At 43.1% G+C, this 21804-nt stretch overlaps 1 protein-coding gene across 1 annotated transcript in view; it reads left to right on the forward strand.

The window, feature by feature from the left end:
* Positions 1–5478: 5478 nt before the first annotated feature.
* The window catches only part of LOC124008805 (relaxin receptor 1-like), a 38618-nt gene continuing 22292 nt past the window's right edge, over positions 5479–21804 (forward strand). Inside the window, exons 1-4 of the mRNA XM_046320375.1 lie at positions 5479–5814; positions 7098–7169; positions 7476–7581; positions 14937–15008. Coding sequence (XP_046176331.1) covers positions 7136–7169; positions 7476–7581; positions 14937–15008 — 212 coding nt within the window. The 5' untranslated portion in view covers positions 5479–5814; positions 7098–7135. The remainder of the gene's footprint in view (positions 5815–7097; positions 7170–7475; positions 7582–14936; positions 15009–21804) is intronic.

Raw genomic sequence — 21804 nt, forward strand, 5'->3', positions numbered from 1 at the left:
GGAGGATAGGGGACATAGAGAGTCAAGGGATGCAGAGAGGGAGGAGAGGAGGGTTGAGGAGGCAGAATCAGGAGATAGGTGGGAGAAGGTTTGAGCGGAGGGAAGAGATGATAGGATGGAAGAGGAGAGAGTAGCGGGGGAGAGAGAGCGAAGGTTGGGACGGCGCGATACCATCCGAGTAGGGGCAGTGTGGGAGGTGTTGGATGAGAGCGAGAGGGAAAAGGATACAAGGCAGTGGTCGGAGACTTGGAGGGGAGTTGCAATGAGGTTAGTGGAAGAACAGCATCTAGTAAAGATGAGGTCGAGCGTATTGCCTGCCTTGTGAGTAGGGGGGAAGGTGAGAGGGTGAGGTCAAAAGAGGAGAGGAGTGGAAAGAAGGAGGCAGAGAGGAAAGAGTCAAAGGTAGACGTGGGGAGGTTAAAGTCGCCCAGAACTGTGAGAGGTGAGCCGTCCTCAGGAAAGGAGCTTATCAAGGCATCAAGCTCATTGATGAACTCTCCGAGGGAACCTGGAGGGCGATAAATGATAAGGATGTTAAGCTTGAAAGGGCTAGTAACTGTGACAGCATGGAATTCAAAGGAGGCGATAGACAGATGGGTAAGGGGAAAAGAGAGAATGACCACTTGGGAGAGATGAGGATCCCGGTGCCACCACCCCGCTGACCAGACGCTCTCGGGGTGTGCGAGAACACGTGGGCGGACGAAGAGAGAGCAGTAGGAGTAGCAGTGTTGTCTGTGGTGATCCATGTTTCCGTCAGGGCCAAGAAGTCGAGGGACTGGAGGGAGGCATGGGCTGAGATGAACTCTGCCTTGTTGACCGCAGATTGGCAGTTCCAGAGGCTACCGGAGACCTGGAACTCCACGTGGGTCGTGCGCGCTGGGACCACCAGAGTAGGGTGGCCGCGGCCACGCGGTGAGGAGCGTTTGTATGGTCTGTGCAGAGAGGAGAGAACAGGGATAAACCGACACATAGTTGACAGGCTACAGAAGAGGCTAGGCTAATGCAAAGGAGATTGGAATGACAAGTGGACTACACGTCTCGAATGTTCAGAAAGTTAAGCTACGTAGCAAGAATCTTATTGACTAAAATGATTAAAATGATACAGTACTGCTGAAGTAGGCCAGCTGGCAGTGGGTGCGTTGTTGACACTACACTAATCAAGTCGTTCCGTTGAGTGTAATAGTTTCTGCAGTGTTGCTATTCGGGGGCTAGCAGGCTAGCTAGCAGTGTTGTTTACGTTACGTTGCGTTAAAAGAACGACAATAGATGGCTAGCGAACCTAGAAAATCGCTCTAGACTACACAATTATCTTTGATACAAAGACGGCTATGTAGCTAGCTAAGTAGCTAGCTACGATCAAACAAATCAAACCGTTGTACTGTAATGAAAATGAAGTGAAAATGTGATACAACCTGTGAATGCGACCGGGTAGTTGAGTTCTATACAGAAGACGTTGGCTAGCGTTGGCTAGCTGTTGGCTAGCTAGCAGAGTCACCTACGTTAAGGACGACAAATAGCTGGCTAGCTAACCTCGGTAAATTAAGATAATCACTCTAAGACTACACACTCTAAACCTAAACAACACAATTATCTTGGATACGATGATACGATGATACGAAGACAGCAAAGACAGCTATGTAGCTAGCTAACACTAAACTAATCAAGTCGTTCAGTTGAGTGTAACAGTTTCTCCAGTGCAGCTAATCAGTGGACGTTAGCTAGCTGGCTAGTGAAGACTACGTTAGGACGGCGAAATACGATAATTACGCAATTATCTTTGATACAAAGACGGCTATGTAGCTAGCTGAGAAGAAATTGCTAAGATAAGATAAGACAAATCAAACCATTGTGATATAATGAAATATAATATAAATATAATATAATGAAAAAGTTATACTACCCGTTGGAGCGACGTGCAGATGCGACCACTCGCTCCAACCGGAACCGGACAGGGCCAAACAGGAAGGATATAACCCCACCCACTTTGCCAAAGCACAGCCCCCACACCACTAGAGGGATATCTTCAACCACCAACTTACCATCCTGAGACAAGGCTGAGTATAGCCCACAAAGATCTCCGCCACGGCACAACCCAAGGGGGGGGCGCCAACCCAGACAGGCTGACCACAACAGTGAATCAACCCACCCAGGTGACGCACACCCCCCCCAGGGACGGCATGAGAGAGCCCCAGCAAGCCAATGACCCAGCCCCCGTAACAGGGTTAGAGGCAGAGAATCCCATTGGAAAGAGGGGAACCGGCCAGGCAGAGACAGCAAGGGCGGTTCGTTGCTCCAGAGCCTTTCCGTTCACCTTCCCACTCCGGGGCCAGACTACACTCAATCATATGACCCACTGAAGAGATGAGTCTTCAGTAAAGACTTAAAGGTTGAGACCGAGTTTCCGTCTCTGACATGGGTAGGCAGACCGTTCCATAAAAATGGAGCTCTATAGGAGAAAGCTGTCATGTTTTGTCTTATATTGTCTTGTCATTATGCTTTCCCTTCTGTTCGTTTCCCCCTGCTGGTCTTATTAGGTTCGTTCCCTTTTTCTATCCCTCTCTCTCTCCCTCCCTCTCTCTCCTCTCTCTATCGTTCCGTTCCTGCTCCCAGCTGTTCCTCATTCTCCTACTCACTCATTTAGTCTTTCCACACCTGTTCCCTATCTTGTCCTCTGATTAGAGTCCCTATTTCTCCCCTTGTTTTCCGTTTCTGTCCTGTCGGATCCTTGTATATTGTTCGCCGTGCTGTGTCTTTGTCTCGCCCTGTCGTGTCTTGTTTCCCTCAGATGCTGCGTGTGAGCAGGTGTCTGAGTCTGCTACGGTCGGTGCCTTCCCGAGGCAACCTACAGTTTATGGTCGAGTCTCCAGTCTGTCCTCATCACTACGAGTGGAATTAGTTTTTTATGTTTACTTTTCTGCTCCGATTTGTCTAGGAGTATTGCCTATTTCCTTTACTGGAATAAAGACTCTGTTTTCGCCAAGTCGCTTTTGGGTCCTCATTCACCTGCATAACAAAAGCCCTGCCTCCAGCTGTTTGCTTAGAAATTCTAGGAACAATTAGGAGGCCTGCGTCTTGTGACCGTAGCGTACGTGTAGGTATGTACGGCAGGACCAAATCAGAGAGGTAGGTAGGAGCAAGCCCATGTAATGCTTTGTAGGTTAGCAGTAAAACCTTGAAATCAGCCCTTGCTTTGACAGGAAGCCAGTGTAGAGAGGCTAGCACTGGAGTAATATGATCAATTTTTTTGGTTCTAGTCAGGATTCTAGCAGCCGTATTTAGCACTAACTGAAGTTTATTTAGTGCTTTATCCGGGTAGCCGGAAAATAGAGCATTGCAGTAGTCTAACCTAGAAGTGACAAAAGCATGGATTCATTTTTCTGCATCATTTTTGGACAGAAAGTTTCTGATTTTTGCAATGTTACGTAGATGGAAAAAAGCTGTCCTCGAAATGGTCTTGATATGTTCTTCAAAAGAGAGATCGGGGTCCAGAGTAACGCCGAGGTCCTTCACAGTTTTATTTGAGATGACTGTACAACCATTAAGATTAATTGTCAGATTCAACAGAAGATCTCTTTGTTTCTTGGGACCTAGAACAAGCATCTCTGTTTTGTCCGAGTTTAATAGTAGAAAGTTTGCAGCCATCCACTTCCTTATGTCTGAAACACATGCTTCTAGTGAGGGCAATTTTGGGGCTTCACCATGTTTCATTGAAATGTACAGCTGTGTGTCATCCGCATAGCAGTGAAAGTTTACATTATGTTCTCGAATAACATCCCCAAGAGGTAAAATATATAGTGAAAACAATAGTGGTCCTAAAACAGAACCTTGAGGAACACCGAAATTTACAGTTGATTTGTCAGAGGACAAACCATTCACAGAGACAAACTGATATCTTTCCGACAGATAAGATCTAAACCAGGCCAGAACATGTCCGTGTAGACCAATTTGGGTTTCCAATCTCTCCAAAAGAATGTGGTGATCGATGGTATCAAAAGCAGCACTAAGGTCTAGGAGCACGAGGACAGATGCAGAGCCTCGGTCCGATGCCATTAAAATGTCATTTACCACCTTCACAAGTGCCGTCTCAGTGCTATGATGGGGTCTAAAACCAGACTGAAGCATTTCGTATACATTGTTTGTCTTCAGGAAAGCAGTGAGTTGCTGCGCAACAGCCTTCTCTAAAATTTTTGAGAGGAATGGAAGATTCGATATAGGCCGATAGTTTTTTATATTTTCTGGGTCAAGGTTTGGCTTTTTCAAGAGAGGCTTTATTACTGCCACTTTTAGTGAGTTTGGTACACATCCAGTGGATAGAGAGCCATTTATTATGTTCAACATAGGAGGGCCAAGCACAGGAAGCAACTCTTTCAGTAGTTTAGTTGGAATAGGGTCCAGTATGCAGCTTGAAGGTTTAGAGGCCATGATTATTTTCATGGGGAATGCTGCTTTTTAGTTAGGTTTGCCACAGTATCAAAAAGGAATTTCGGATTGTTCTTATTTTCCTCAATTAAGTTAGAAAAATAGGATGATCGAGCAGCAGTAAGGGCTCTTCGGTACTGCACGGTACCGTCCTTCCAAGCTAGTCGGAAGACTTCCAGTTTGGTGTGGCGCCATTTCCGTTCCAATTTTCTGGAAGCTTGCTTCAGAGCTCGGGTATTTTCTGTGTACCAGGGAGCTAGTTTCTTATGAGACATTTGTTTAGTTTTTAGGGGTGCAACTGCATCTAGGGTATTGCGCAAGGTTAAATTGAGATCCTCAGTTAGGTGGTTAACGGATTTTTGTCCTCTGGCGTCCTTGGGTAGGCAGAGGGAGTCTGGAAAGGCATCAAGGAATCTTTGTGTTGTCTGTGAATTTATAGCACAACTTTTGATGTTCCTTTTTTTTGATGATGTACCACTAATGGCTTCATTCCCTTGGGTAACTCAGTTCAAATGTACAAATACAAACCAATGAACTGTAAAGTGGACTTTAATCATGTCTTGTTTTTTAGATACAGATGAAATGTGGAAAAATATTGTGATAATTAAGAGAAAAAACGTCATCCAACCCCAGAGCTGTTCCACTGCCACCATGGGGAATGTGGGGGGAACACATGGGAACCTGCGTGACGTCTTGATGATGTGAGGTCACACGAGTGGTGGCAGATCAGTCAGAGTTCTAAGCACAGCTTCCATCAGTCATGTGACCTGACAGCATCACGAACTCAGACATCTTGGAAAGGAGGCAAAACTATCATCATAGAAGTCATGTATAATCTATTAATTCAAAGTCTTTAACATAGGACTGTGTATTTGTTATATTTCAAAAATCCTATTCATTTGTTTTTATTTAATCACTCTATTTAACCATAGGTACTCAGCTAATAAATACCTTGCATAATTTAGAATAAACCTATGGTCTCTACATGAAATATGACAGTGACAAATAAGTGCACTTAGCTGTACTTGTTTACCTCCAAGCAGGCCATTTACAAAGCCATTGTGCTCATACAATGTTTCAATGTATCATACATTTTACATTTCATATGTCTTCCTTTCTCTATTTTCTATTTGACCTCATTATCTTGTTTTTGATTACTTCTATCCATTGATACTAGAATTACGTATATGCTACTCGAAAAGGCGTTTAACGTATTTTTTGATTGAATCAGAGATGTTTTAGTGTCTCCTTTAGAATCCTCCACAGACAGCAGCCTCTACCCTGTCTGTCCACTGGGCCTGTTCCCCTGTGGAAACCTGTCTGTGTGCCTGCCCCAGCTTTACCACTGCAATGGGGTCCAGGACTGTACTAACGGAGCTGATGAGGAAAACTGCGGTGAGCCTTGAACAACAGCAGCTACAGGAGTGTAAACAGATGGTTATTGTGCAGTATGTTTTGTCACACCAGATAGGTGCAGTGAAATGTGTTGTTTTACAGGGTCAGCCATAATAGTACAGCGTACCTGGAGCAAATGAGGAAGTTCCTTGTTCAAGAGCACATCAACAAATGTCTCACCTTGTCGGCTCGGGTATTCGAACCAGCAACCTTAGTTACTGGCTCTAACCACTAGGGTACCTGCCTCCCTAGTTGAAGTGGGAGGGAGGGAGGGCAGGGGTGGTGGAAATAAGATAGCATTTAGAAGACAATTATTTCTGCTGCAATGCATCTGATAGTCATCAAGCATCTAGTCCAGGGGTATTCAACTCTTACACTATGAGGTCCAGAGCCTGCAGGTTTTCTGTTCTACCTGATAATTAATTGCACCCATCTGGTGTCCCAGGTCTAAATTAGTCCTTGATTAGAGGAGAACAATGAAAAAAGCAGGAGAACTGACTTCGAGGTCCAGAGTTGAGTTTGAGGGATCTAGTCACACCAAATATGAACAAACATATATGTAACTGACCAAATAAAGGAAACACTTAGGTAAATAAGGATCCAAAGTATATTGAAAGCAGGTGCTTCCACACAGGTGTGGCTCCTGAGTTAATTAAGTAATTAATTAATCAACAAAACACTCAATTATGGTATTTAGCATTTTATTAGGATCCCCAATTAGCTACTTCTAATGCAGCAGATACTCTTCTTGAGGTCCACATAAAACATGATATAATACATATCATTAATAGACAAGTACATGACAAGGTCAGAGCTACATAAATAAAAAATAAGAATACACGCTTTCATATATTTAGGACTTCATAATAATGTGATTCATAGACACTACTGAATGCAAGTGCAACACACAAAAACTCAAATGGAAACGCAATAACAAGGAGGTGTGTTGCAAATAGGCTGACACTTTTCACTATATTCTGCTGACATGAAAATAGCAATCTTGTTTCGCTAAATTCCCCTGACGTGAATAAAGCTACCTTGTTTCTATAGTTACCACCCATAATGGGTATCCTGGGGTAAAGTATAGACATTTTTCAATTTCTCGTGGAAGGCGCGCATTGAAGCTGTTCTGGCGGCTCATGGTGGCCCAACGTTACATGCTAGTGTTTCTTTTGGCAGTTACCTGTGTGTCTATAACTTCACACATTTAAGTTGCACACAAAAATACACACAGAATGTATGCACAAAAATAAAAACATTCACTACAATGTTTCCCTGTACAGTGGATAACAGCGGGTGGCCACATCTTTTTGATGCCTTTATGAAGAAAAATGTTGAAGATTCCAAGGAATGCAGTGAGTTGATGAGTAAAATTTTCTGATGCAAATGCAACTATTTACATAGCCGAACTAATATTGCACTGCTTTGAATTAATAATGCATTAACTAAACCTGAACTAAAGCAACTAATGTTTCAACCTATTTTAAATATGAAATCATGCTTTGAGGTCATCCATTCACATACTTCTGTTACTGTAAATAACATAAATCATTTAAGCAATTCTAAGAAACGTTTAGGAACTATATCAAACAGTAATTTCAGGAACTGGTATGTGATACAACTCCGTGTCTGTGCATGTCTTCTGTGCTTCTGTCCTACAGTACTGGACGTGTTCCCGGAGGTATGTTTCTGTGAGGGCAGGAGAATAAACTGTAACAAAAAGGGTCTACTCAGCATCCCAGCTGTGTCGTCCAATATAACAGCTCTGTGAGTATATTGGATTCCTGCCCTTGGGAAGTCTAACACTAGAGCACAGCGATTGGTATTGGGACAGCTATAGTTTATTATATACACATATACAGCATCAGTCAAAAGTTTGGACACACCTACTCATTCAAGGGTTTTTCTTTACTTTTACTGTTTTCTACATTGTAGAATAATCTAAATGTCAGGACAAAATGTGTACATCTATAGCTAGGTTTCCATCCAATTGGCAACAGAACATTCAAAAATCTGCATAAAGAAAATATGTGCATTTTCCCACCAGTGGTGTGATTCCACCAAACTGACTAAAAATCTGTTTGTAATGACATAGTGCACATAAAATGTACTTTTTCGCTTAAGTATTCATGTAACGAATAGTTCAATGTGTTTCCATCGCATTTTCAAATCTCCCAATAGTTCTGTCACAAAAGCTGTTGCGTTAAATAGTAAATGTGCCTAATCTGGTTTTGGCACGTGTGCTCTAACCAACAGCTCGCAGATACAGTGCGGGTAGACTGTGTGGGTAGGCTAGTCTACATGATGAGATTATAATGGATAAGAGTGAGAATGTTTTTATTTGTCAAAGGGTAGTCAACCATGGATCATCATGTCACCAGAATAAGACCGTCAATATTTATTGGAAAAGAGCACAAAGCTCATCACGTGCAATTTCACCACATTGTGAAGTTCAATCAATTACAGGCTAACAGTGCATTCGGAAAGTATTCAGACCCCTTGACTTTTTTCACATTTTGATACGTTATAGCCTAATTCTAAAATTGATTGATTCGTGTTTTTCCCCTGATCAATCTACACAATACCCCATAATGAAAAAGCAAAAACGGGATTTTAGAAATGTTTGCAAATGTATTGTAAATACAAAACTGAAATATGACATTTACATAATAAGTATGCACTCTTAACTCAGGACTATGTTGAAGCACCTTTGGCAGCGATTACAGCCTTGAGTCTTCTTAGGTATGACGCTACAAGCTTGGCACAACTGTATTTGGGGAGTTTAACCCATTAGTCTCTGGAGATCCTCTCAAGCTCTGTCAGGTTGGATGGGGAGTGTTTCTGCACAGCTATTTCTAGGTTTATCCAGAGATGTTAGATCGGGTTCAAGTCCAGTCTCTGGCGGGCCACACAAGGACATTCAGAGACTTGTCCCAAAGCCAGTCCTGCATTGTCTTGGCTGTGTGCTGTCGTGACGTTGGATTGATTAATGTGATGACTGCTGTTCATCGAATGATTAACTGTTTATAATTACGTGATTAAATGAATCAGGTAAATATTAACTCAGTAACCTGTGACATCGGAAAGTTTGGCTTTCTTGAGTTTCTATTTCCCAAATGAACTCTAAGAATATCAGAATATCAGTTTTACAACAGTCGCTTATTCATTAATTTCCTCTACAGTCTCATTCTGAACATCGCATAATCTGGGAATCTGCACAAACCCGAGTCCCACTAAATAAGTCAGTACCACACCAATTGAGTTGATTATTTATTTACCAACAAGTTAAAATGCTAATATAAGATACACATACACACAGTTTGGGCTATTGATTAGAATTTAGTACAATGAAACAGGTCCCTAGCGGGCCAACACAATATTACACGTTACACAAAATGGGGATTTCAAAACAGAAAGTGCACGAGAGAAAAGCACACTTGGGTACATTTGTAAACTATGCTTAGTTTAACCCTAACCTTGCCCCAAACTGCCGCTCTTATGGGTCAGAAGATAATGATGTAATTACATGTCGAAGGTCTCCGATGGGGTATCTCTTCATGGACCGAGTTCCGACTTCTCCTCTGATGACGACACTTCTGTTGTTACCGAGTGTAACTCTCTGATTGTCCACACGGTGTCAGAGCCTTTTCTCTTAGTGGTCTGTTTCCTCACTCTTGTTCCAAAAGAGGGGTCCTCTGAGGATGGCTAATATAGGTGGTTCCAGCGTGGGAATTAAAGCAGTGTAGACACATGATTCCTTGGAGATAATAACCGGGTGGTGCTGCTTGAATTCACCCTCTTAGACACAACTACTCATCCGTAGCATAGATTATTAAAAGGTTCCTTTGTCTTCTTCAACTTCGTGTTGCGTTTTGGGGTTGAAACTAATCGGACCTTGGTTGCAGCTCGTGGTCATAATGTTCATTCTTAACTCACATGTTTTATACCCTCGGGTCAGAAATGGGCGTTTCCACCTCGAGGGCAAGTTCTCTGGGCATAACTAGTTTCGAAGCAAAGTCTGGATTTTACTCAGATCCAATTTAGACAACTAACTTCACATTTCATCTTTACAAAAACATTCTCTTTGATCTGGACATTTTCTACACAATATACATCATGCAAACATCAGGTACATATTGTGAAAACTCTTCACGCTACAGTGTTTTCGTTATAACGTCATCATTTAACTTTTAATAACATAATGAAAACAACATTCGTTTTCATATTCCATCTATCGTCATTACTACCATTTTGTCTGGCAAAACATATTGTCCCAAAGTCTATGTATTGCATGTTACTGTTCTGAGGTAGGTTCTCCATAGGCCCATCATACATTTCATTCCTCCATAATGAGAAGACAAAGGGATTTAGTCTGCTGCTTTAAGATTTACAATGGGCAGGAGGTGTCATAAAACCCCCCACCTCCATACCTCTCGATCTCTCCCCCTCTGGCAAATGTGTGACAAATGTCTCTTGTAGGAGTGTGGTCCACGGTAACCTGACCCAAACTGGCCAGTCATGACAGTGCCTAGGGTCGTTGTCCTGTTGGAAGGTGAATCTTCGCCCCAGTCTGAGGTCCTGAATGCTCTGGAGCAGGTTTTCATCAAGGATCTCTGTACTTTTTTCCGTTGATCTTTCCCTCGACGCTGACTAAGTCTCCGTGTCCATGCCGCTGAAAAACATTCCCACAGCATGATGCTGCCACAACCATGCTTCACTGTAGGGATGGTGCCAGGTTTCCTCCGGACATGACGCTTAGCATTCCGGCCAAAGAGTTGAATCTTGGTTTGCCTTTCGGGCAAAAATCCAAGCGGGCTGTCATGTGCCTTTTACTGATGAGTGGCTTTAGCCTGGCCACTCTAACATAAAGGTCTGATTTGCGGAGTGCTGCAGAGATGGTTGTCCTTCTGGAAGGTTATCCCATCTCTACTGTACAGAGAAACTCTGGTGCTCTGTCAGAGTGACCATCTAATCAAATCAAATCCAATGTATTTATATAGCCCTTCGTACATCAGCTGATATCTCAAAGTGCTGTACAGAAACCCAGCCTAAAACCCCAAACAGCAAGCAATGCAGGTGTAGAAGCACGGTGGCTTGGAAAAACTCCCTAGAAAGGCCAAAACCTAGGAAGAAACCTAGAGAGGAACCAGGCTATGTGGGGTGGCCAGTCCTCTTCTGGCTGTGCCGGGTGGAGATTATAACAGAACATGGCCAAGATGTTCAAATGTTCATAAATGACCAGCATGGTCGAATAATAACAAGGCAGAATAGTTCAAACTGGAGCAGCAGCACAATCAGGTGGACCGGGGACAGCAAGGAATCATCATGTCAGGTAGTCCTGGGGCACGGTCCTAGGGCTCAGGTCCTCCGAGAGAGAGAAAGAAAGAGAGAATTAGAGAGAGCATATGTGGGGTGGCCCGTCCTCTTCTGGCTGTGCCGGGTGGAGATTATAACAGAACATGGCCAAGATGTTCAAATGTTCATAAATGACCAGCATGGTCGAATAATAGTAAGGCAGAAGAGTTGAAACTGGAGCAGCAGCATGGCCAGGTGGACTGGGGACAGCAAGGAGTAATCATGTCAGGTAGTCCTGGGGCATGGTCCTAGGGCTCAGGTCAGTTGAAACTGGAACTGGAGCAGCAGCATGGCCAGGTGGACTGGGGACAGCAAGGAGTCATCATGTCAGGTAGTCCTGGGGCATGGTCCTAGGGCTCAGGTCCTCCGAGAGAGAGAAAGAAAGAAGGAGAGAATTAGAGAATGCACACTTAGATTCACACAGGACACCGAATAGGACAGGAGAAGTACACCAGATATAACAAACTGACCCTGGCCCCCGACACAAACTACTGCAGCATAAATACTGGAGGCTGAGACAGGAGGGGTCAGGAGACACTGTGGCCCCATCCGAGGACACCCCCCGGACAGGGCCAAACAGGAAGGATATAACCCCACCCACTTTGCCAAAGCACAGCCCACACACCACTAGAGGGATATCTTCAACCACCAACTTACCATCCTGAGACAAGGCTGAGTATAGCCCACAAAGATCTCCGCCACGGCACAGCCCAAGTGGGGGGGGGGGGGGGGGGGCAACCAGACAGGATGACCACAACAGTGAATCAACCCACTCAGGTGACGCACCCCCTGCGGGGACGGCATGAGAGAGCCCCAGTAAGCCAGTGACTCAGCCCCTGTAATAGGGTTAGAGGCAGAGAATCCCAGTGGAAAGAGGGGAACCGGCCAGGCAGAGGCAGCAAGGGTGGTTCGTTGCTCCAGAGCCTTTCCGTTCACCTTCCCACTCCTGGTCCAGACTACACTCAATCATATGACCCACTGAAGAGATGAGTCTTCAGTAAAGACTTAAAGGTTGAGACCGAGTTTGCTTCTCTGACATGGGTAGGCAGACAGTTCCATAAAAATGGAGCTCTATAGGAGAAAGCCCTGCCTCCAGCTGTTTGCTTAGAAATTCTAGGGACAATTAGGAGGCCTGCGTCTTGTGACCGTAGCGTACGTGTAGGTATGTATGGCAGGACCAAATCAGAGAGATAGGTAGGAGCAAGCCCATGTAATGCTTTGTATGTTAGCAGTAAAACCTTAAAATCAGCCCTTGCTTTGACAGGAAGCCAGTGTAGAGAGGCTAGCCCTGGAGTAATATGATCAAATTTTTTGGTTCTAGTCAGGATTCTAGCAGCCGTATTTAGCACTAACTGAGTTTATTTGGTGCTTTATCCGGGTAGCCGGAAAGTAGAGCATTGCAGTAGTCTAACCTAGAAGTGACAAAAGCATGGATTAATTTTTCTGCATCATTTTTGGACAGAAAGTTTCTGATTTTTGCAATATTACATAGATGGAAAAAAGCTGTCCTCGAAATGGTCTTGATATGTTCTTAAAAGAGAGATCAGGGTCCAGAGTAACGCCGAGGTCCTTCACAGTTTTATTTGAGACGACCATAAGATTACATAATATTAGTACAACCATTAAGATTCATTGTCAGATTCAACAGAAGATCTCTTTGTTTCTTGGGACCTAGAACAAGCATCTCTGTTTTGTCCGAGTTTAATAGTAGAAAGTTTGCAGCCATCCACTTCCTTATGTCTGAAACACATGCTTCTAGCGAGGGCAATTTTGGGGCTTCACCATGTTTCATTGAAATGTACAGCTGTGTGTCATCCGCATTGCAGTGAAAGTTTACATTATGTTTTCGAATAACATCCCCAAGAGGTAAAATGTATAGTGAAAACAATAGTGGTCCTAAAATGGAACCTTGAGGAACACCGAAATTTACAGTTGATTTGTCAGAGGACAAACCATTCACAGAGACAAACTGATATCTTTCCGACAGATAAGATCTAAACCAGGCCAGAACATGTCCGTGTAGACCAATTTGGGTTTCCAATCTCTCCAAAAGAATGTGGTGATCGATGGTATCAAAAGCAGCACTAAGGTCTAGGAGCACGAGGACAGATGCAGAGCCTCGGTCCGATGCCATTAAAATGTCATTTACCACCTTCACAAGTGCTGTCTCAGTGCTATGATGGGGTCTAAAACCAGACTGAAGCATTGCGTATACATTGTTTGTCTTCAGGAAAGCAGTGAGTTGCTGCGCAACAGCCTTCTCTAAAAATTTTGAGAGGAATGGAAGATTCGATATAGGCCGATAGTTTTTTATATTTTCTGGGTCAAGGTTTGGCTTTTTCAAGAGAGGCTTTATTACTGCCACTTTTAGTGAGTTTGGTACACATCCAGTGGATAGAGAGCCATTTATTATGTTCAACATAGGAGGGCCAAGCACAGGAAGCAGCTCTTTCAGTAGTTTAGTTGGAATAGGGTCCAGTAGGCAGCTTGAAGGTTTAGAGGCCATGATTATTTTCATCATTGTGTCAAGAGATATAGTACTAAAACACTTGAGCGTCTCTCTTGATCCTAGGTCCTGGCAGAGTTGTGCAGACTCAGGACAACTGAGGTTTGGAGGAATACGCAGGTTTAAAGAGGAGTCCGTAATTTGCTTTCTAATAATCATAATCTTTTCCTCAAAGAAGTTCATGAATTTATCACTGCTAAAGTGAAAGTCATCCTCTCTTGGGGAATGCTGCTTTTTAGTTAGCTTTGCGACAGTATCAAAAAGGAATTTCGGATTGTTCTTATTTTCCTCAATTAAGTTAGAAAAATAGGATGATCGAGCAGCAGTAAGGGCTCTTCGGTACTGCACGGTACCGTCTTTCCAAGCTAGTCGGAAGACTTCCAGTTCGGTTTCTTGGTCACCTCCCTGACCAAGGCCCTTCTCCCCCGATTGCTCAGTTTGGCTGGGCGGCCAGCTCTTGAAAGAGTCTTGGTGGTTCCAAACTTCTTTCATTTAAGAATGATTGAGGCCACTGTGTTCTTGGTGACCATCAATGCTGCAGACATTTTTTGGTACACTTCCTCAGATCTGTGCTCTTGACACAATCCTGTCTCAGATCTCTGCAGACAATTCAGTCGAACCAATGGCCTGGTTTTTGCTCTGACATGCACTGTCAACTGTGGGACCTTACAGTATATAGACAGGTGTGTGCCTTTCCAAATCATGTCCAATCAATTGAATTTACCACAGGTAGACTCCAATCAAGTTCTAAAAACATCTCAAGGATGATCAATGGAAACAGGATACATCAGAGCTCAATTTCGAGTCTCATAGCAAAGGGTCTGAATACTTACATAAATAAGTTATTTCTGTTTTCTATTTGTAACATTTGCAAAAATGTCTAAAAAACGTTTTTGCTTTGTCATTATGGGGTATTGTGTGTAGATTGATGAGGATGTTTTATTTAATACATTTTAGAATAAGGCTGTAAAGTAACAAAATGTGGAAAAAGTCAAGGGGTCTGAATACTTTCCGAATGCACTATAACCAAATGACAACATGCAATATAGATTTTGATTGTATAGTTTGGGGTAGGCCTAATCTCCGAATGCTACTCAGAGCCAGATGCTAATGACAGGTTGTCCTATGCTGGAATCTTCCTGTTTCCATCACAGCTGTCATGATTCGTTTTTTTTAATATGGTATGACTTTACTCGCTTAAAAATTGTGGATGAAAACGTGGCTTATGCACAGTCAAACTAGCAGCTATCTTTACCTTCAGTGAGCTGAACAGCAACCAGATAACTGCTCTCCAACCAGACCAGTTCATCCGCTACAAACACCTTGAGAGACTGTAAGTATGAACCCCTCTTTTTGACCTTTCCTTCTTTCTCTGCACTTAACTCTAAATTGTAAATTGACAAGTATTTATTTATTTGTTAAGTTTGTGTTCAATCTGTTTAAAGGACCTGAATAGTCAAAACCATGTTTTTCTTCAAATTGGATGATATTTGGAAGAAACCAGATCAAAGTAAAGTAGGATGACCAAAGCACGAAAAATGACTGTTGCTTGTGCTTTAATAAAGTTTGGTTCATCAAAAACTTAAATTCAGGAAGCCAGATTATTGGGGATGTATGCAACATCACATTTAGCCATTCATTTTAATACACAAATGGTAACGCCTTCTTCTACATTTACATTTACATTTAAGTCATTTAGCAGACGCTCTTATCCAGAGCGACTTACAAATTGGTGCATTCACCTTATGACATCCAGTGGAACAGTCACTTTACAATAGTGCATCTAAATCTTAAAGGGGGGGTGAGAGGGATTACTTATCCTATCCTAGGTATTCCTTAAAGAGGTGGGGTTTCAGGTGTCTCCGGAAGGTGGTGATTGACTCCGCTGTCCTGGCGTCGTGAGGGAGTTCTCTTAAATAAGAACCGCCTTGTAATAATCATTGCAGAAGGCCTGTCTGCAGAGGGGCATGGTTAAAGGGGAATGGAAACACTCGGCTTTAGAACACCAGCTAACTGTAACTCTAAATCACCATTTTGGCATTGTTGCATCACCGGCAGGAAAGTTATGTAACTCCTGAATTTACTGAGTCCATGACCTATGCATGCATTAATAGTACATAACATCATTGACAGTTACCTTCAAGTCAAAAAGCTTGGCTGAGAGGCTAGCTAGTTATCATCAGAAGGGTTAGGCTTCAGGCTTAGTCAACATTACTTACCACAATCAACAGCCAGCAGGCTTAGCTACTATTTCTAAGAATCATGACATATCACAGAAACAGATAGCTAGATATTTTCATTAGGTATCTATCTATCTATCTAGCTAATCATTATAGCTACGGGGAACATATCTAGCTATCTAGCTAGCTGCATTTTACTGGTAAAATAGCAATCCTAATAGCAAAGTCAGATAAATAAAAGGAAATTTTTGCTGGAATCTATGGACTGATACAGTTAATGTTGTTGTCCTGATCTCAATGACAGAGCACTGTCAAAGTTGTAAGAAACCTGATGATCCGGTTGAGGTGTGAAAGCCTGATGATCCGGTTGAGGCGTGAATGGCTGATGATCCTGCTGAGACGTAGGAGTCTGACGAACCGGCTGAGGTGTGGGCGATGGACAAGCCGGCTTGGGGCGTAGAAGCCCAACAAACCGGCAGAGGCATGGGAGCCTGATGATCCGGTTGAGGCATGAAAGCCTGATGATCCGGTTGAGGCGTGAAAGCCTGATGATCCGGTTGAGGCGTGAAAGCCTGATGATCCGGTTGAGGTGTGAAAGCCTGATGATCCCGCTGAGACGTAGGAGTCTGACGAAACGGCTGAGGTGTGGGAGCCCGATGGTCCGCCGAAGTATGAGGTGGGGTGGGTGCCTGCCGAGCCCACGGGGGCAAGAAATACCTCAAGAGCCAGCTAGGGCATGGAAGCCCGACAAGCTAGCTGAGGCACCTCCGGTTCCATCGGCGATGACCCCCGGACCCGAAAAAACAAGCCTCCCTGATGCTTCCAATTTTGGTATCTGCATTTTGTAAGGAGCGTGACGCTGGAGACAGTAAACAGGTACAGGGAGAACATTTAATGAATAACGAACATAAAACAGGACAGGAACAGCGTCTGGACAGGGGACAAAGTAACAACATCAATGCAGACACAGGGAACAAACAGAGGAAACAGACAGATAAAGGGGAGGCAATTAATTAATGATAGATGAGGCACAGGTTCTCGTAACGAAGGGGACAGGTGTGCGTAATGATAGGCAGTCTGGTGCCGGCGTGAGCAGGCGTGACACATATCCAAACCAGAAGCTATGGATTACAGCCAACATCCACACTGAACTAACAGCTAGATCTGTTGCTTCCAAGGAGCAGGAACTCTAATCCGGACGCTTATAAGTAATCCCACTATGCCCTCTGACGAACCATCAAACAGGCAAAACGTCAATACAGGACTAAGATCGAAATCCTACTACACTGGCTCTGACCCTCATCAGATGCGTACCAGGACAGGTACTCAGATCATGCGCTAAGTGTCTTCACTGACCCAGTCTGCAATACCTACATGTTTCAAGCAAACCACTATAGTCCCTGTGCCTAAGAAAGCCAAGGTAACCTGTCTAAATGACTACCGCCCTGTAGCACTAACATCTGTAGCCATGAAATTCTCCGAAAGGCTGGTCATGGCTCACATCAACACTATCATACCAGAAACATTGGACCAACTCCAATTCACATATAGCCCGAACAGATCCACAGATGACGCAATTTCTATTGCACTCCACACTGCCCTTTCCCACCTGGTTAAAAGGAACACCTACAGTATGTGAGAATGCTGTTAACTGACTACAGCTCAGCTTTCAACACCATCTCCGGTCCAGTTCTACATTGGTTTTGAACCTATTTAACCGGTCAACAGTTTTTGGTCACCTTTTGAACTCCTGCATGGTTCAGTTTATATATGTTACCCCTTGGCAGTGTTATCAGAAAGCACAGCATTGATTTTCACTGCTACGCAGACGATACACAACTTTACATTTCAGTGTCTCCAAAGGAATTTAGCTCCACAGATAAATTATTAGACTGTATTAGTCATTTAAATACTTGGATGGCTCACAACTTCCTCCAGGTAAATCAAGACAAGACCACTGTACTTGGAGCCAAAGAACAGACAGAGTATCTATCCACACGTTTTAATTCATGGACAATAAAAATAACACACCAGGTAAAAAACCTTCGTTTTATTGTAGATTGTTAACTACATTTCAAATCACACATTAGGAATGTGACCAAGATAGTTTTTTACCACCTGAGGAACATTGCCATGGTGCAGTCATTTCTCTCTCAGGCTGATATAGAGAGACACGTCCATGCTTTCATTACAAGCAGGCTTGACTATTATAATGCTCTCCTGTCTGGTCTACCCAGGAAAACCATTTGTCAACTGCAAAACATACAGAGCACACATTACACCGGTTATAAGGTCTCTGCACTGGCTACCTGTGAGTTTTAGAATTCATTTTAAAATGATTCTATTGGTTTTTAAATCAATCCACGATTGTGCACCCCAATACGTGTCTGACATGCTTTTAAGTTGTGTATCCAGTAGGTCCCTCAGGTTCTCTGGCACTGGCCTTTAAATCATGCCAAAGCCTTGGACCAAGAGGCATGGATAGGCAGCCTTTCGTTATTATGCCTCCAGCCTGCCCGAGAACCTAAGGGGGGCCGAAACTGTGGACATAATCAAAAAATATTTTTAAACATATTTTTAGCTTTGCTTCTCCTTAGGGTGATTTTTAGTCATTCAGTTTGTCATTCTTTTGTTTTTTGTGTAAATATTTCAGCTTACATTGTTTTTTTTCTGTAAATACATTGCTTTGCATTCCATATCTAAAATGTGCTGTATAAATAAAGCTTGATTTGATTAGATTTAATTAGTGCCATCCAAGCTCATCACTAAGGTAAGGACCCTGGGGCTGAACACCTCCCTCTGCAACTGAATCCTGGACTTCATGACGGAACGCCTCCAGGTGATGAGGGTAGGCAACAACAGGGGTGCATGCTCAGTCCCCTACTGTATTCCCTGTTCATCCACGACTGCTTGGCCTCGCACGACTCCAACACCATCATTAAGTTTGAAGAAGACACAATGGTGGTAGGCCGGATCACCGACGACAATGAGACAGCCTATAGAGTGAAGGTCAGAGCCCTGGCAGTGTATCTCTGCAGAAGTCAGAGCATTCATACTTCTGGCGCTTCGTGAAGCAGAGCTGTTGTGAAGGAAGTTGTCAAGGAAGTGAGTTTGTGTTTATACAGGACCACCTGCCTTTACATACCGTCAACCAATCATGTCAATGCGGAGTTACACAGAGCTATACGGAGCCCTCTAGAATTGTTACAAAATGTGGGAGGTGTACAGCGATGCGGTACTGAGCTCGATTTGGCATTCTCAAGCCTTCGGAAGGTTCAGAATTTGCCACTGAAAGGATCTGCATGAAATTTATACTGAAATGATCTGCATGGTCAATCTGTTGTCTCCAGCGGCCATACAGCATTTACTGTGATGCAGCCTCTGCAAAAGTCAGAGCATTCAACCTTCTTGCACTTCGTGGAGCAGAGCAGAGCTGTTGTGAAGGAAGTTGTCAAGGAAGTGAGTTTGTGTTTATACAGGACCCCCCCTCCCCTCCCTCCTCCACCTACCGTCAATCAATTATGTCAATGCGGAGGGCTCCATATAGCTCTGTATAGTTACACAATTTGGGACATGCACAGCAATGCGGTATGTAGCTCGATTTGGCCTTCGCAAGACTCCAGAGGCACCGCAATTGCATCAAACACTCCATAAGGAGCTTCCGAATCACATTTGCAAAGCAAGCATAAATTGGCTTTTAGCCGGACCACATTTCCAGATCAAGCATGAATTGGCTTTTAGGTTGCATTGCCACCAGTGTGAGTGTGCTCTGCGTTGTTTGAAAATTCAGAGTGTTGTTGGATTGTCTGTTCGCCGGCTGTTGCATGTGTGTGCACCACAGGAGGTTGGTGCCACCTTCATTGGGGATGACGGGCTCGCGGTAATTGCTGGAGCAGAATCATTGGAATGGTATCAAATGCACCAAACACATGATTTCCATGTTCTTGATGCCATTCCATTTGTTCGGTTCCAGCCATTATTATGATCCGTCCTCCCCTCAGCAGCCTCCACTGGTGGGCACCAATGATTTGTATACGGTATACATAATTTGTGTGCACCTATCACTTGTGCCCCCCATAACGTAACAAAATGTAGATGAAAGGGTCTGAATACTTTCCAAATGCACTGTATCTCTCTGTCCTCAGTTTTATTGCTAGGGACTGGAACTTCATAATGTCCTCCCACAAAGGTACTTGCCCTATCCAGAGTAGCCTACTCTCTCTGACAGCTGGAACATCTAGCTAATCTTTTCACCTTCTTACATGGCTGTTAGCTAGCTAGCTCCTTAGCTACAAATGCATTTAGAGTTAGAACAATAAATACATCAACATAGGTAGCTAACTAGCTAATATGAAGTTAACTAGATGGTGATATTTAATTCCCTTGGCTAGCTATACAGTATGTAAAGTTTGCTAGCTTCTCCCACTATCTCTGTTTTCTGGGTCCTTAGAAAAACGAAATATGGGCAATTGTCCCGAAGTTTCCAGTGATAGCCAAACGCAGCCAGCCATGTGGACGATTGGAGGACTGACTGATATTCTAACATGGTGTCTGATGCGGTTGTTAGGTGATGCAACTGCAAGCCCTCTACAGAATCACAATACATATCGTATTGGCACCTAAGTATCGTGATAATATCGTATTGTGAGGTCCCTGGCAATTCCCAGCCCTAGTAGGCAAGGTTAAGTAACCTTATTTAGTCCTACCTGCTATGGTGAGTTTTAAGTGTATTTTCTGTTTTTGAGATATAATTACTGTCATGTTATTGATGCCAAATTACAAACCTTATTTGCGCCTTCTCTTTTCCAGAACCCATGGGTCTGCCTGAACCTTTCAACTCGGTAAGCTGTTTCAACCTGGAACAGTATTCTCCTTCTTTGATTTATTTCAGTCATTGCAGGAAGTCCTGAAGAGCAAGAGTGTGTAGGGTTTTGTCTCAGCCGAGCTTTAACACTTGATCAACGTAATCTATTGACCATGATCAACATAACGAATCACGGCGATAGGCTATGATTTGTAGGCTGGAACAAAAGCTTATACACACTCCTGTCATTGAGATCTGAAGCTATCCATTCTTTGAAGATATAATTCTTTACTATGGGTACAATTGTGGGAGGTATTCATTTAGATGATATTTATATATAAAGCATGCTTCACTCTGAAGACATTCGAAAAGCAGTACTGGTTGATGTGCAGGCCCAATTAACCACACATCAGGGGTGTAAAAGTACTTAAGTAAAAAATACTTTAAAGTACTACTTAAGTAATTTTTGTTTACTGTACTTTACTTTACATATTTTTGACAACTTTTCCTTCACTACATTCCTAAAAGCAATAAGGTACTTTTTACTCCATACATTTTTCCTGACACCCAAAAGTACTCATTAAATTTGGAATTCTTAGGACAGGAAAATGGTCCAATTCATGCACTTATCAAGAGAACATCATCACTGGTCATCCCTATTGCCTCTGATCTGGCAGCCTCACTAAACACACATACTTTGTTTGTCAATTATTTCTGAGTGTTAGAGTGTGTCCCTGGCTATCAGTAAATAAATACAAAACAAACAAGAAAATGGTGCCGTTTAGTTTTCTTAATTTAATGAATTGGAAATTGTTACTTTTGATACTTAAATATATTTGAGCAATTAAATGTACTTTTGATACTTTCGTATATTTAAAACCAAATACTTTTAGACTTTCATTCAAGCAGCATTTTACTGCCTGACTTTCACTTTCACTTGAGTCATTTTCTGTCAAGGTATCTGTACTTTTACTCAAGTATAACGATTGGGTACTTTTTCCACCACTGCCACACACACTCAAATGGACCTACAGCCGGGGTAATATTCTTCCATCATTCACACACAGTAGAGAGTGTAAACCAACATGCTGTCAACAAAATGCTGTCCTCAATGCTGAAGTTGTATTGTATATAGCTCTGTGGAA

This window comes from Oncorhynchus gorbuscha, linkage group LG02, assembly GCF_021184085.1.
Source record: "Oncorhynchus gorbuscha isolate QuinsamMale2020 ecotype Even-year linkage group LG02, OgorEven_v1.0, whole genome shotgun sequence".
In the NCBI taxonomy this organism is placed as follows: domain Eukaryota; kingdom Metazoa; phylum Chordata; class Actinopteri; order Salmoniformes; family Salmonidae; genus Oncorhynchus; species Oncorhynchus gorbuscha.